Raw genomic sequence first — 14660 nt, forward strand, 5'->3', positions numbered from 1 at the left:
CAAATGTGTTATAAGAGGACTGATTTTATGCTTGAAAATATCTAAACTTACCGATAAGTTCTTAAAAAGTACTTCAAAATATCATAAATAGTCAATATGTTTGAATTAAAATTATTTTTTTGTTGAGAGAAAGTGCCAAGTGAATCTAAAGTTAAAGTAGAGAGAGAGGGGGTGGAGATTTAGATTAGAGATACTTTAAATTAGCTTCAATAGAGGGAGAGAGAGGGATAGAGAGAGAGAGGGGCAGAGAGAAAGAGAGGGAAGGGGAGGGAGAAAAAGAGGGAGGGGGGATTATTAGAATGAATTCTAACATAGGAATATTTACAATTTCAAAAACGGAAAAGCAAATTTTTGGTCATTGATTTCGAGATCTACTTATTGTTTTTGAATAGAACACTAGATTTTTTGCAATTAGAAAGGATTTCGAAATGATTTCGTTTGTAGTTATCTTAAGGACTCGTTGGATTTGAATAATATTTAAACGATCAAAAAGCTTCTTGATAAGTTTTAATTGCACACAATGGAAAGAAATATACGATCATCTTAAATGAAATTATTTTTGATTTTATTTATTATTATCGAGCCTTATTATTTTTAAAATTTCTATTCTTGTTTTTCTATATAAAATGCTAATGATTTGCGAAAATTTATTTAAGCGCATTTGCGATCTTCTAATCGACTGATCGAGACTGCAGTTTCATGTGAGTTTGATATATTAATACGGGAGTTGGATACATCAGTCTCTCGACGAAGAATCTGCCAGGTAGATCAGTCGGGCGATGATTGTCGTCCAAATTGTGTCTCGACAAAATAATAGGTGGATGTAAAAATGGGTTCAGGTTAATCGCTGATAGTTACATTAATGTTGCTTTGCACAGGTAAAATGTTTTGCTATTTTTTGATAAAGTGTCATTCCTTTATGTCTTTATTATTATCGGTTTTTAGAAAAGCACTATGACAGTTTAACTTTTAAACGCGGAAATTAACATGCAATATTTCAAATATTAATCATAAGAGGAAAAAGTATAGAATATAATAAATGAATGAAAGTAATTAAATTATTATTTTCTTTTGTAAAAAAGAAAAAAGGAAGATTAATGCATAAAATATTAATTATTAGTCTTATACTTTTAAAGCAGCACAAAATCTTGTTTAAATTATCAAGTTACTTATTAGTTTTTATGTTGATACTATTTCTTGTTGCTCTCAAAAATTGAATATTTAATTTAATTTTTCTATTTTTTTTTTACTTTGTTTATTCTCGAAATATCTAAAAAACGTAATTACGTTCTATAAAACTTTTACGCATTAAGCCACTAGAATGTTTTCTTGTTTATTGTACATTGAATTGTAATATTTATTTTAGATTAAAAATTCTTAATAATTTTAAAAATCAATAAAAACTAGCTAGTTTAAGAATTGATTTCTTTATTATACCTTCCTTCGAAATAAATTGTTCGAGATATATTGTGCTTATATATCAGTTTCATTTCGTTAGACTTCTTTTTATCAGATATATTGTGCTTATATATCAGTTTCATTTCGTTAGACTTCTTTTTATCAGATAGACGTTTCTAAGAATGCTTGTGTAGAGCGAGTAATGATAACTTATTTCGAACATAAGATACATTATAATAATGACGGTAGATGCGTTTATACTTACCTGCTCATCTACTTTGGTCTGTCGGTTGATGAACGCATAAACCGCGTGTCTAAATTTAAGATTTGGACCACGCTTTGTTCACGAATTTAAATTTACTCAGTTGATCGCTCTGACTACCGCGCGATGACGGCATTACTTTACATCGGCAACGAAAATGCAACACTTTTCTCGTTTGCGTTTTACAAATTTTTAGTATGTTATAAATATTAATTACTCATCAAATTAAAAAAATCATTTTAATGTGTTTTATTACGCACTTCTTGCATTTAACATAAAACAAGTACATAGTTTTAGAGCAGATGTTAATATTTGAAAAATATCCGTATTCTGAAAAGAATTCTTTTCGCATCTGGAAATAAACTCAGAATAGAGATGACATATATATACGACTGAATTTTTTTATGCTATCTGGATTATGTTTAACTAAATATAATTGAAAGCTATTAGGTAAATAGTCAATTAATAACCTGATTTATTTTTCCACAATTAACCCTATATTTAACCATAAATGTCTTATTTAGCTTACATAGTTAACACTAAAAAATCTTTTTGAGAATTGAATGTCCTATCAACAGCTTCATTTTCGTATTCAGCGTCCGAAAAATCTACGAAAATTAGTTCCGTTTTGACGTCCGTTCTGTTTTTGTCGAATAGTGTAATCAAACGGCCGATCAGTCCATCGATAGTTTGCGTTGCATACTGTGATCACTATGACTTGACGGACCTGTGTATACGCTAAATCTCATGCGATAGCTTCAAGTGTAATCTCGGGGTTATCCAGTTAGATTTGCGTTGCGTTCATCAGTCGTATACTCGTCGTCATCGCGCTCGTGTGTCATCCATTACGATCATCCCAGGTGGTTCCCTGCGATGCGTCTCTTTTGCTTAATCGCTCTTCTAGGTAAGGATTCTTCTACTGCGTTTGTCCAATAGCTGATTCCCGCTCTTTTGTCGCTGTACTTGATGAATTATTCAAAGAAAATATCGATATAATGAAAGAGATGAAGAAGTGGATATCTCAGTTTTTTGTAATTCATCGTTTTTGAGGTATGTCCGAAATATTTGTGAACATAATATACTAAATATTTGATTAGATAATTTATCGTTCCAACGAATAATTTATTATTCAATCTTTTTGACGATTTTCACAATCGTTTTACCTCTGTTGGTGTAAATTTATAATATGTAGTATATTTTACTTTTTTTGTGCCAACAACTGTTTAAATATCGATATATTTATTTGCAATTATTTATTTTAAATTTTGTTTGTGCAATATTTTGTAAACAGTTTCGAAAGAGCTTCACAATCTTTTATTTTTTAAATTATTTTTTTTTTTACAAGAATATTTTATAAATCTATACGTTTAATTAAAGGGTAAAGTTACTACTTATGTTCTGTACGTTTTCTGCGTAACTACAAGATTTTAACATTGTATTCTTTTATCAAATCTAATATATGTATATGTATTTATTTTCAAAAATTATTATCTAATTATCACTTAATTTTTCTAGAGCACTGCTCTCTTGATTAAATTATATGTAAAAAATACAATATTTGTTTAAAAATTTTAACAGTAAATTATAAAAGAATATTTCTTGATAAAAATATTCTTATTAAAAATAGTTCTCTAATCTTAAAACTTGAGATTGTGAAATTATATATTTTATTTCCAAATTAAATAATAGTTTCATATCAGGGACAAAAAGAGATAAATTCTTTAAACATTGCAATAGAGTTTATCGAAATATTGATATAGCGCACAAAGTTTCAACAAGAAAATCGTAGATAAAATTCCGATGTGTCGATAGTATCGAACAATCTTAAGCATTCTTAAACTATGGATAAAACTCATATACCGATCAACCGGACTTACGCTCTACCCCCGTAGCGGAAGTGTGCATTATGCTCATTAAAATCTGCGGGTCGTTTGAATGATTTCGCCGTTGTTGCGGCTGGTACGCTGATCTAGAAAGCGCCGGCGTTTATCCGCCGATTGTAGTCTAATTGTCGGCAGTATGTATGGCTTTCGCGAAATGATCGCTTTACTCTCGCCTTGTTACTTTCTTTTTATTCGCGATGATAATGGGATTAAAAAATAAGTGCAAATAAATTCATCATGGTCCGAGCGGTCAATGAGGTCAATTCTGTTTCCTGTCGTGCGCGTTCAATTACTTATTAGGCCCAATGGGACGGACACGCTCGCAATATGGCAAACTGTTCGTGTGGCGGTGACGTGAAAATAATTATATTTTATGAACAGTTCGTGCGAACTCGTCAAATTGATACTGGGAGCACGAGGTCAGCGCCAGTTTTAGATCGCAAGTATTATAGTGCTCACATTTCACCGCAATTTGCCTCTTGAACGAATTTGCCTTTTGAACGAATTTGCATGTAATACTGAAACTAAGCAACCGGATTGAAACAAACTGGAATAATTACAGGTTTACTGTTATTAATTATAAAGATTACTATAATTACTATAATAGGAATGTATTATCTCATTATATGTCTATCAATTTGCGTAGATTTAATTTCGATGCCAATCATAATTACGATGCCAATTATAATCATTTAGTGTGTGATCGATAATAGTACTACTTGAAGAATAATATTGGCATTATAATATGCTTTCGAGTTAACTTATTCTATTTCTTTTTAATTTAATTAAAATTTATAATTTGTATATATAACATTATAGTATAATTTGTATATTAATAGCGTAACTAAATAATATAAAATTTTTATCCTTAACAGACAATAAGAAGTGTCTAAAATCGGGTCATAAGACGTTTTTTGCGTCTAAAAGATTTAAAGACGTCTTATGTCATAATTTTAGACTTTGTATTATTTGGGAAGGAGACTCGATTGTCAAACAAAAACCAACTTATGCTCAATTTCTTCACTTCCAGATAAGTTGCGGATAGCCTTATCTAGGAGATATCTCTTGGATACAGTTATCTAGAGGTGAAAAAATTGGGCATTAGAGATTTAATTTTTGTATATGATATAGATAAATACTGCATACAAATAATCCCAAAATTTGGGCAACATTGATCGTATAGTTTTCTTTGTAATATTATCATGAAATTGATCATTTTAAGCATGATCGCTTAAAATGGGAGACGCTTATGGGAGACGGTCGTTCCGAAGCAGATGATCACCAATTTAATACACACTCAGCCAACTTAGAAAAACTAGGATTTGACAGATGTAATTCAACAATTGTATACAAGAATGAAAAATCGGACTTTATCGTATGGATTTAACACTTTATTATCACAAAGTTTATATTTATCTCACGGATCGCATTAGTAGTAACAGACTTGACAACGCTGCAGTGCAACAGCTGATAAAAAGCCAACTTCATATAACCTGGAATCCATCTCGGTAAAGAAACAAATATGAAAATGACAAAATTACTAAACGGAAAATGAGGAATACTAAATTATATTATCGTTCGCCATAACCAGTCACTGCCCGTTACATCGTGAAGTATAACACTGCCAAGTAAACACTCGAGATTACCAGAGATTAGTCTGACGACTTCTGAGCAGCCGATAATCTCATATATATTTGTTAATATTCTATACACTAATAATTTACTAAGAATATAGAGCATATAAATAATATCCACAATTCATTACATTAATATTGCATATTCGGAATCGCTATGAATTATTTTCAGTCGCACTTTTGATTTCAAAGTAATAGTCGAACCTCCTTAAGAATTTGGAAATAATCCAATAAATATTCCATGAAAAAAAATTCACTTTTTAATGAGTAGCTGTATGTAGGAATAAATGTTTAAGAATATCATTTGAAATCGTGCGTAAATAAAATGTAAAACAATTAAGCGTCATTAAACAACTCTAACCATCCTGAAATAAGATCAGTTATTTTAAGGTATATGTAAAAACGTTGTTACTTTTAATACTACCTAATAAACCCAAGATGGTATATTATACGTTTCAATCAGGTATTCAGGGATGTCTAAATACGGTAGATTAAAAATATACCAATTCCGTATAATTCTAGTTATGATGTCTGGCTGATAGACATTTAATATATTGTCATATACTAAATATATTAAGTTTCTTAACGTTATTCTTCAACCGATTCAAATCATATTTGGTAAACTCTATATTATCGCAACTAAAACTATATGGAACTGATATACATTGAAGCTACTACATTTAAATATTTCGTAAATATCTTATTTAAACATATAATATACTATTATGTTTTTTTATTGGAATTTATCTTAGTAGGATTTGAACCTGGGATCTCTGGATCATAAAATTTCTGCCTTACGTGCTACACCATTTCTTAAACTTATAGATGTATTATTTATTGCCTATTTATTGTTACAACCAAGTCATATACGTTTAATGTATTGCGTTTATACTATGTGTTATTTCCGTAAACGTATCTACGTGAATCATACTTTCTCGTTCTTATTGGGATTATGTGCTCAACCTTTTATTAATATATTTAGACGGTATATCCATCATTTAGATAATATATCATATCATACCGAGATATTAAATCCAGTTATGATATATCACTTAAATATACGTCAATAATTTTTAATACGTTATTTAAAGAAATATTTTTCGCAAAAATTATAAACGTATTAAAAATGTTTATTTAATTAGAATATTATACTATTTTTATACATATTATAAAAGTAGATAAAATTCTGATGTTTTATAAACAATTTTTTAACGTATATGCGTGTGGTGTAAATTATTTGTATAACCATTTATTGATATTTTAAAAACGTATATCATATACTATTTGTACAATAATATTTCGTAAACGTTTACAAATGAGATCTCTTTCATAAATCATATATGTTTTCAATAAACAGTTTTTTCGATTATATAAATATATATATGTATTATAACGTAGATACACACTTAAAATTAAACCTTTCTTTTCGTATACTGGTTTTCAACGTATAAAGTCTATTTTGTATTGTGCAAACATAATAAAAATAGATATCATTATCTTGTATTATACGATTGCATAAAAATGGTAAAAATTAAAATGTTTATCTGCTATATATAATACTTTTATTCTGATACTATTTTTATACTTATTTTACGTTTAATGAACGTTTAATATGTTATCCTGTGTTTATTGAGTATTTAAAATTTACAGAATGTAAAAATCATTTTCTTTATATAATAGGTTCATTTATGTAGACAAACTTAACTCAGTTAGTTGTTTTAATTATTTGTTGGGACGGTTAATGACGCTTAATTGTTGCGCATTTTATTCATGCATAATTTTAAAATATACTCTAAAAAGTTTATTTCTATACAGATATTAATTAAAAAGTAAACACTTTTTAGTGCAAAAAAATCACTAAGACTATTGTATAATTACAGGTTTGCAAGCATCGAAAGCATCTGAGTGGGGATATTCGGGCAAATATGGTAATTATATATAATTATACAACAAAAATTTTACGCAATATAAAAATCCACGCAAATGCAATCAAACTCTTTGCTCAAAAAGTACCCAGAATTTTTAAATAAAACGCAAAATTTTTAATTTTAAGATTAATTTATTTTATCCTCTTCAAAATAATCACCATTCGAGGTTATAGAGCAACTCCGGCAAATATGCCGCGCTGGAAATTACGCTGCAGAAATCAGAAAAAGTAGAATGTGTTATGATTTCAGTTTCTTACTGTTAATATTAATGAAATATTGTGAGTTGAATCGATTTGTCACTGTAGTAAGTAGCGCCATCATAAATTATAATCTACATAAAATGATTGTTGGGCGCGTAAAAGACTTAGTGGTTATTTTGTGATACATAAATGTAGAGGGATAGTAAAGCTGTTGTATAGCAAAATACAAGTGCTTTACTCTTGTATTCTTTGTTTAGTTTGTTGTCTTGTATATCTCACTTGTTTCATCGATTTTTCCTTTATGGAATCAATCGAATCAAACGCTTTCCTGTAATGGCAATTCGAGTCTTGGAAACAAGAAAAAGTCACACGATACCATGTCTAATAAATACGGTGCATGGGTAAATGGTTGCATGTCGATCAAAAAGTCTCATTCAAGAAACGATGTGTGCGACGGCGTATTATCGTGATGCAAAATCTATGTAATTGTCTTTCCACAAATGCGATGAACCGAACCATTAGAGATGCTAAGGGTTGAAACATTCTCTCTTTTACTCACACGACGAATTGCAAGCACAATTTTTTTTGCTTTATCGACGTTTTCGTCCGTCGATAATTTGATAGATGCCCAGAACGTGGCAAATCTTCTATGACTTTACGACTTCACCATCTTTAAACAATTTATATCACTCATACTCTTATGTTTGAGAGAGAGAGAGAGAGAGAGAAAGAGAGAGAGAGAAAGAGAGAAAGAGAGGAGGCCCTGTAAGCTTTTGTAACATTTTTAATGCATCGGTACAAGAAATTTCGTTAGCAACACAAAATTTTAAACACACTCTTTGCTCAACTTTTTTTTTCATTATAAAATCGGATGAACGCACCTAAGATAGACTGATATAAACAGTTGTCGTAAACAAACTAAATTATAGATCGCGCTCAGACTTTGCATCAATGTCCAGAACAGTGTTGTGTTAACTTAGCGAAAAAAAGCAACATTTTGACATGCCATTAACACGCGTCTTTCATCAAATGAAAAATTCCGAGTACTTTTTGAGCAGAAGGAACATTAACGTTACATAATTTTTCGATAAATGCTTCGATAAAGTTTCACACAAAATATTTTCAAAAACTAAGCTTTTATTTCGAAGCTTCCTTTAACCTTTTATCTCGAAGCTTTCTTTACAAATAAGATATTATCAATATTAGGTCATTTAGATTAAGGAGAGAATGATATTTCACTTTCTACTTTCTTTTTCATTAGACATCTTAATTATGCAACATAATTTTACTTTAATGATGATAAATCTTTCGAGAATGTATAAAGAAACATAAATAGATACCGATTGATAAAATCGATTGCGGGACAGTAAGAAGTGATTTTAACGATTTCAAAATTAATGTCCGAAAAATTTTTTTTACGACAAACATAAAATATGATAGGTATAATTTTTCTCATCTAGCTCAAATAAAACTTAAGCCTATTCTACAATTGCGTAAGTGTAGTTGTAAGTGGTTGCAGTTGTAAGAATTGTTCAATCGCAGTTGAATATTCTTCTCGTATTCGACAGTGATTGGCCAATTCATACAACTATAACTATTTACAACTACGCTTACGCAATTGTAGAATAGGTTTTATATTCATGTTATTAGTGATCTAATAACAGCAACCTTGAGTACGAGTTAAAGGTATTTGAAGACCGAATCCAGCAATTGGTATAACAAAACAAATTTAATCATCTAAATGAATTATTCAATAAGGTAATTGTTAAGTTTAGCTTCCTCCAGGGTTGCCAACTTTAAAATTCAAAGTTACCATATATTTTCACGCGGATTATATAAAATTTCCAGCTTTTATCGGCCATAACCGCAACCTTTATTTAAATGATTTCGGAAGAGTATAATTCAAAATAAAACTATGTGTAATTAAGTAAAAAGAATTATAAACTTTATTTATTAAAATACATGAACATTAAATAAACGTAGCTGAAATACTTAATCTAATTTTTTTGTTTAAAAAATTTTATATTTTCTGTCCAATTTGGTAGTAGCCATCAATGTAGGATGGCCAATACATGCAACATAGAATTCTGAACATGTTTTCTTAATATTCATACGAACGCAAATTTCTGCTTTGACCATATCCTCCGATCGGTTGCGATCATCTGTTCATAAATTATTCATAATGTTAAAGATACGTTCCATATATGTATTACTGCATAGAATCGCCATAATCATTTGTACGATTCTTTTCAAATTTGGCCGGATCTTACCGGCCAAGGCCGATGGCTGGTAAGATACAATACATGTATCAGCAACCGGCCGGAGAGTGAAAATACCGGCCAGACCAGTTCATTACTCCGATCAGTTGGCAATCGTAGCTTGCCCACCTACGATGTTGATAAAATTAAGATCATTTGACGCGTTTTGCACGAAATAAACGAATTTGGCAAAAAAAGTGTTGCTCTGTCCCATGGACCGAGATATTAATTGTTAAGCCGCTTCATTAAATCTTGATTTTCGTCTTATTTTTGCTGTTCTTTGAAGATAGCATCATGAAAAAATCAATTCGATCTCCAAATGATCTTGATATTTGACCTCTAAAATCAAGGTAAGGACATCGATCATTACATAGTTCTTTATCAACTCTACAACTTTCATCGGAAACATATTTCGTTGCCACTTATATGCGCAGAGTAATTCTCGTGGCGAGATAACACACTTTTGGGGATGATTGAGGGGTGGTTTCAACTCTTAAAATTAATTTTGGGGAAAAATAGAAAAACACATGTTCAATATTTTTCAATGTTAAACAAGTGTGCACAGTTTCATCCAGATTGGTGAGTGACAGTTGGGTAGTATTACTTGTTAATAATGAATAGTAAATAGATAAATAGTTACTATTCGCTCCAGCAGTAATTAATAATGCCCCATAATACTACATGACATTACATACCTAGTTCTCTGAATAGTTCTGAATAGTTATATTTCACAATAGTTTTCAATAGCTTCTTGAAACTATTGAAAACTATTGAGAAATATAACTATTCAGAACTATTCAAAGAAGTATGTACGAATGTTATGTAGTATTACGGGACGTTACTATTCATAATTATTGGAGCGAATAGTAGCTATTTACGCATTTACTATTCGTTACTATTAGAATCATAATATAGTTTATTATTGAAGCGAATAGTAACTACAGGCATTTATCATTTGTTATACTACGATGTCTAATTAAAACGTGATTGTTATACAAAAATTTATATGTATGTGTGGTATGCGTGAGTGAGATATTGATGATAGTATCAATGATACGTAAATCTCATTATTCTGTTTATATCGTCTGTGTGTAAGTGCTACTTACAATATGACTAATCGTTTTTAGGATTCTCTTAAAGTACAATAAAATTTAATATTTATATGTAGGCGCGAGAACGGTGAGTGCGTATAATCCCACTATTGCCGATTGAGCAATGCATGCTTCTAGAGGGTTCGGTTCGCCTCGGGGCGTTTCGGTTCAGTTCAGCTCTCGCCGTGAGCGCATTCATGATACAAGAACAAGGGTATGCTTATGCGCATATAGATATCACGTGACCATCACGTGACATAGAACCAACATACATCATCGATAAGCGGTAAATTTGAACGAATTAATATGAAAAGTAGTCGATGATGACGTAAAGTGGTTCTATTCGCCCACTACTCTAATTTCTGTGCACTAGTATGCCGCGGGATGAGCATACCCTTGTTCTTGTATCATGAGCGCATTCTCTCTCGGAAGCGAAGATTAAACCTATTATTTGTATCACGAATATCCGTTTATCTGTTCCTAATTCAGCGATCCCGTCCCTCGCTTACATATAATATAAATATTGAATTTTGTTGTACTTTAAAATAATTGAAACTACTGTCTACTGGAATTTGTAAATGATTACGTAGGACCAGAAAATTGGCCGGGAATATGTATAACAGGAAAGAAGCAATCGCCGATCAATATCGTGACGGAAGATGCTATAAGAGTTGATCTCGGTGCTCTTAAATTCCACCGATATGACTTCGCTTTTCCTAGTACGATGATTAACACTGGACATTCCGGTAAATAAATAGAATTTAATACGTTTTACTATTCAATATTTTTTTATATATTTTTTATCAAAACAGATTAGTAATTATAAGTTTTAATAAATATAAATTAATAGAGAGTAAGTGTGTCTCTAAGAATCTGACATTGGATGTTTGTGTGTTCTTTTTATTTTTATTACATATAAGTTATAAACGTTTCAACCAAATGTTCTGAGTCATCATCTTCAGTACACAGAGTGTTTCCTGTAAAGAACACATAGTTGCTTATTTAAAAAATTATTCATTTTGCACACATATTTTTTTTATGCAACTATGTATTTTTTTATATCATTTCATCTCATTATTCTGTTCATAAAATTAAAGTAGGATTATAAAAAAATTAATAGTTTACGAGTTATTTAACATTTTATATTAATATGTGTCGGCTAGAATAAAGTATAAAATATCTCGTAAACTATTGGTTTTTCGATATCTCTACTTTAATACTTTTATATGCAAAATAATTAGAGGAATCATATTGTGTAAAAAAATCATAAATTTCATTTTAAAAAGTGAAGGTAACTTTGAAGTCTCAAAAGATATGTTGTCAGAACAACATTTGGCAACCTTATGAAACTGAGGACAACAAAGAAATCAAAATTTTATCAAAATTTTTTAATATAACATATCGAATCGAAGCAGGTACAAGAGCCTGTAAAGTATTATTCCGCGAAAGAAATTATATTTTTTTGTAATTTCAGTATCTTACGATTAAAATTTTTTCATAGTGCAAATACTACTTCATGGTGTACCACTTCATCTCAGTGGCAAAAGTCTATCATCAATGTTTGTTCTGGAGCAAATGCACTTTCATTGGAGTGCAGAACATACTGTGGACGGTTTACGTGATCCATTAGAGTTGCATCTAGTGCATTACGATATAAAGTATACGAATTTTAGCGTAGCCTTGCAACATAAATACGGGATTGCTGTGGTTGCCGTTCTATTTGAGGTGATAATGTGTTATTAATTTCAGTATTGCTTTCTTAAATTGAAAATTTTTTCTACACAAAAATTATGGACAACATAACAACGTAATATTTTGTTATAGTTGAGCAGTAATGATAATCCAGATCTGTCGCCCATTGTAGATGCAACGAAGTTGGTATCAAATTGGGTGGGACATAATATGATACACATAAGGAATAAACTGATACCTTTATTGTTCCTACCAAAGGATCATACTACGTATTACAATTACGAAGGATCTTTAACTACACCCACATGCCAGGAAGATGTATTGTGGTTTGTTATGACTGAGAAGCTTAAAGTGTCGGAAACGCAGGTAACTTAAATGTAAAAATAAACAGAACGTTTAGTTTTGTAAGGTTATTAATTCTTTTATTTTTGTATAATAAATTATAAGTTAATTATTTTCTTAGAATTTTTGTGGATTAATAATAACAATAATAATTATATTACTATATTAATATTATTTAATCTATTTACAGATGGACGTATTTAGACAAGTGGATGGCAGTAATGGTACACTGAAGTTCAATTACAGACCAATTCAAAAGCTCGGCAACAGAAGAGTGTACCACCGTTTAGAGGGATATATTAACACGTCGTCGAATATTACCTGGAGTGTCTCTACAGTTCTTATCATTCTTCTAGTCAGATTTTTAGGTTAAGGAGGATTTTTAGTATAAAATAAATAAGCGCCAAATCGGACTTTATGTTATAACGCGTACAACGTGATATGACAACTGTTATATGTGATATAATTTATTGCACTGCTTTGGAAAACAAGATGTGCATTTATGAGGATCATTTGAAAAGTTTTGAGCCTTAACATGAAGATGGCATTACTCGTCAAAACCATTTTGGTACTATTGTACAATCGTATGTTTTTGTAAAAATGAAAAAAATCGAATAAAATGGAATATCGACGATCGCCGTAACAAAAATTTACGAATTATGGTTCAAATTAATTAACTACCTACTGTATTCACCAAATCTGATACCCAATGACTTTTTCTTGTTTCCTAGGCTCAAAGTTAGGCTCGGAGGACACAGATTTTCATCAAACGAAAACACTGATATCGATTGGCATAAATGATTCTCAAACAACAACTGAACGTACAATTTTCACAGATCTTGGAAAACATGTACGATTATAGTACCAGAATGGTTTTGACGAGTAATGCCATCTTCATGTTGAAGCTCAAAACTTTTCAAACGACCCTCGTATTATGACAAATGTTATACACTTGTATAAATGCATTATTTGGAAGGCAATGTGTTTTACAGAAACATTAAAAACTGTGGGATTATTATCAACATTAATATATAAAAAGATAAGAGTTTTACAAATAATGAAGAATCCTTTTTTTATAATCTCCTCCTAAATTCTATTGAGATATTAAATACGGATTATCTATTATTAATTATTTGATTGTTAAATTTTATGTATGAAAAATTCCTTTTATGTAAACAATTTTTGTGATATGATACAAATATATAGCAATATATTGCTATATAATATCTATTATTTAATATTTATGTTGTCTAAACCGATATTAATAGAATTGATTGAAAATTGTCGATTCGTGAACACAGATTAAAACGCATAACAAAATAGCGCATTTTTATGAAAATATGTTCCTATTTTTATGTACATAGAAATATAAATTATGTTAAAGTTAATTCTATAATATTATACAAATATACATATACCCAGCAAACACAAATACATCTCAAGCTCGTAACTCATACATAATCTTAATTTTTTGAATCGTAACAGTGATGTCAAAAGTTACGTGAATTTGCAGAGACTGTTCTCAAATTTGTCGTCGTATTTTATCCATAGTAGTTACATAACAGTGATATGATTTAAATACGAAACGGCGACAGGGTTGACATCTAACAATTATATATTGAGAATGCAATGAAATGCAAATATAACATTTACGCAATGCAAAATTTGTCACTGTGACATCACAAATGGGTGAAATTGTTATTTATTTGTTACTTATTGACATCGACTCAATTTCTTTGATTTGAAGAAGTTTTTTGGTTATTTCTTGCTATTAGAATTAAAAAAATAATTTATGTAGTTTTGCAACTCTTTTTTTAAATGAAAGAAATATATTTTTTATATGTAACAAAAAATTTTCTTAAATAAAAACTTTTTTTATGTAATAAAAAGATTACGGTTATATCTTAACGAAAAAAAAATAATTTTTTTGTTATTATTTACTTTTGTTTTCCCAGTTCAATTTATTATTTAC

The 14660-nt window shown here is 30.0% G+C and overlaps 1 protein-coding gene across 2 annotated transcripts; it reads left to right on the forward strand.

Moving 5' to 3' along the window:
• The first annotated feature begins 786 nt into the window (after positions 1-786).
• On the forward strand, positions 787-13186 carry LOC108764305 (putative carbonic anhydrase 3). 2 transcript variants are annotated; one of them, XM_018512457.1, is made up of 6 exons: positions 787-878; positions 7058-7105; positions 11245-11400; positions 12156-12379; positions 12479-12712; positions 12879-13186. In XM_018512457.1, exons 1-6 carry the CDS (start codon positions 863-865, stop codon positions 13059-13061), a joined length of 861 nt encoding a protein of 286 aa, XP_018367959.1. In that variant the 5' UTR covers positions 787-862; the 3' UTR covers positions 13062-13186. The 2 variants fall into 2 exon arrangements, with proteins under 2 accessions (XP_018367959.1, XP_018367958.1); XM_018512456.1 differs by lacking the exon at positions 787-878 and adding an exon at positions 2445-2564.
• The last annotated feature ends 1474 nt before the right edge of the window (positions 13187-14660 follow it).

This window comes from Trachymyrmex cornetzi, unplaced genomic scaffold (genome assembly GCF_001594075.2).
Source record: "Trachymyrmex cornetzi isolate Tcor2-1 unplaced genomic scaffold, Tcor1.1 scaffold412, whole genome shotgun sequence".
NCBI classification, from domain to species: domain Eukaryota; kingdom Metazoa; phylum Arthropoda; class Insecta; order Hymenoptera; family Formicidae; genus Trachymyrmex; species Trachymyrmex cornetzi.

Excerpts from the sequence above, each read along its gene's own strand:
- LOC108764305 (XM_018512456.1), top strand. The coding sequence starts at position 2,534 with ATGCGTCTCTTTTGCTTAATCGCTCTTCTAG. Across the intron at positions 7,106-11,244 it reads GGGATATTCGGGCAAATATG|GACCAGAAAATTGGCCGGGA; the intron begins GTAATTATATAT and ends ATGATTACGTAG. Across the intron at positions 11,401-12,155 it reads GATTAACACTGGACATTCCG|TGCAAATACTACTTCATGGT; the intron begins GTAAATAAATAG and ends ATTTTTTCATAG.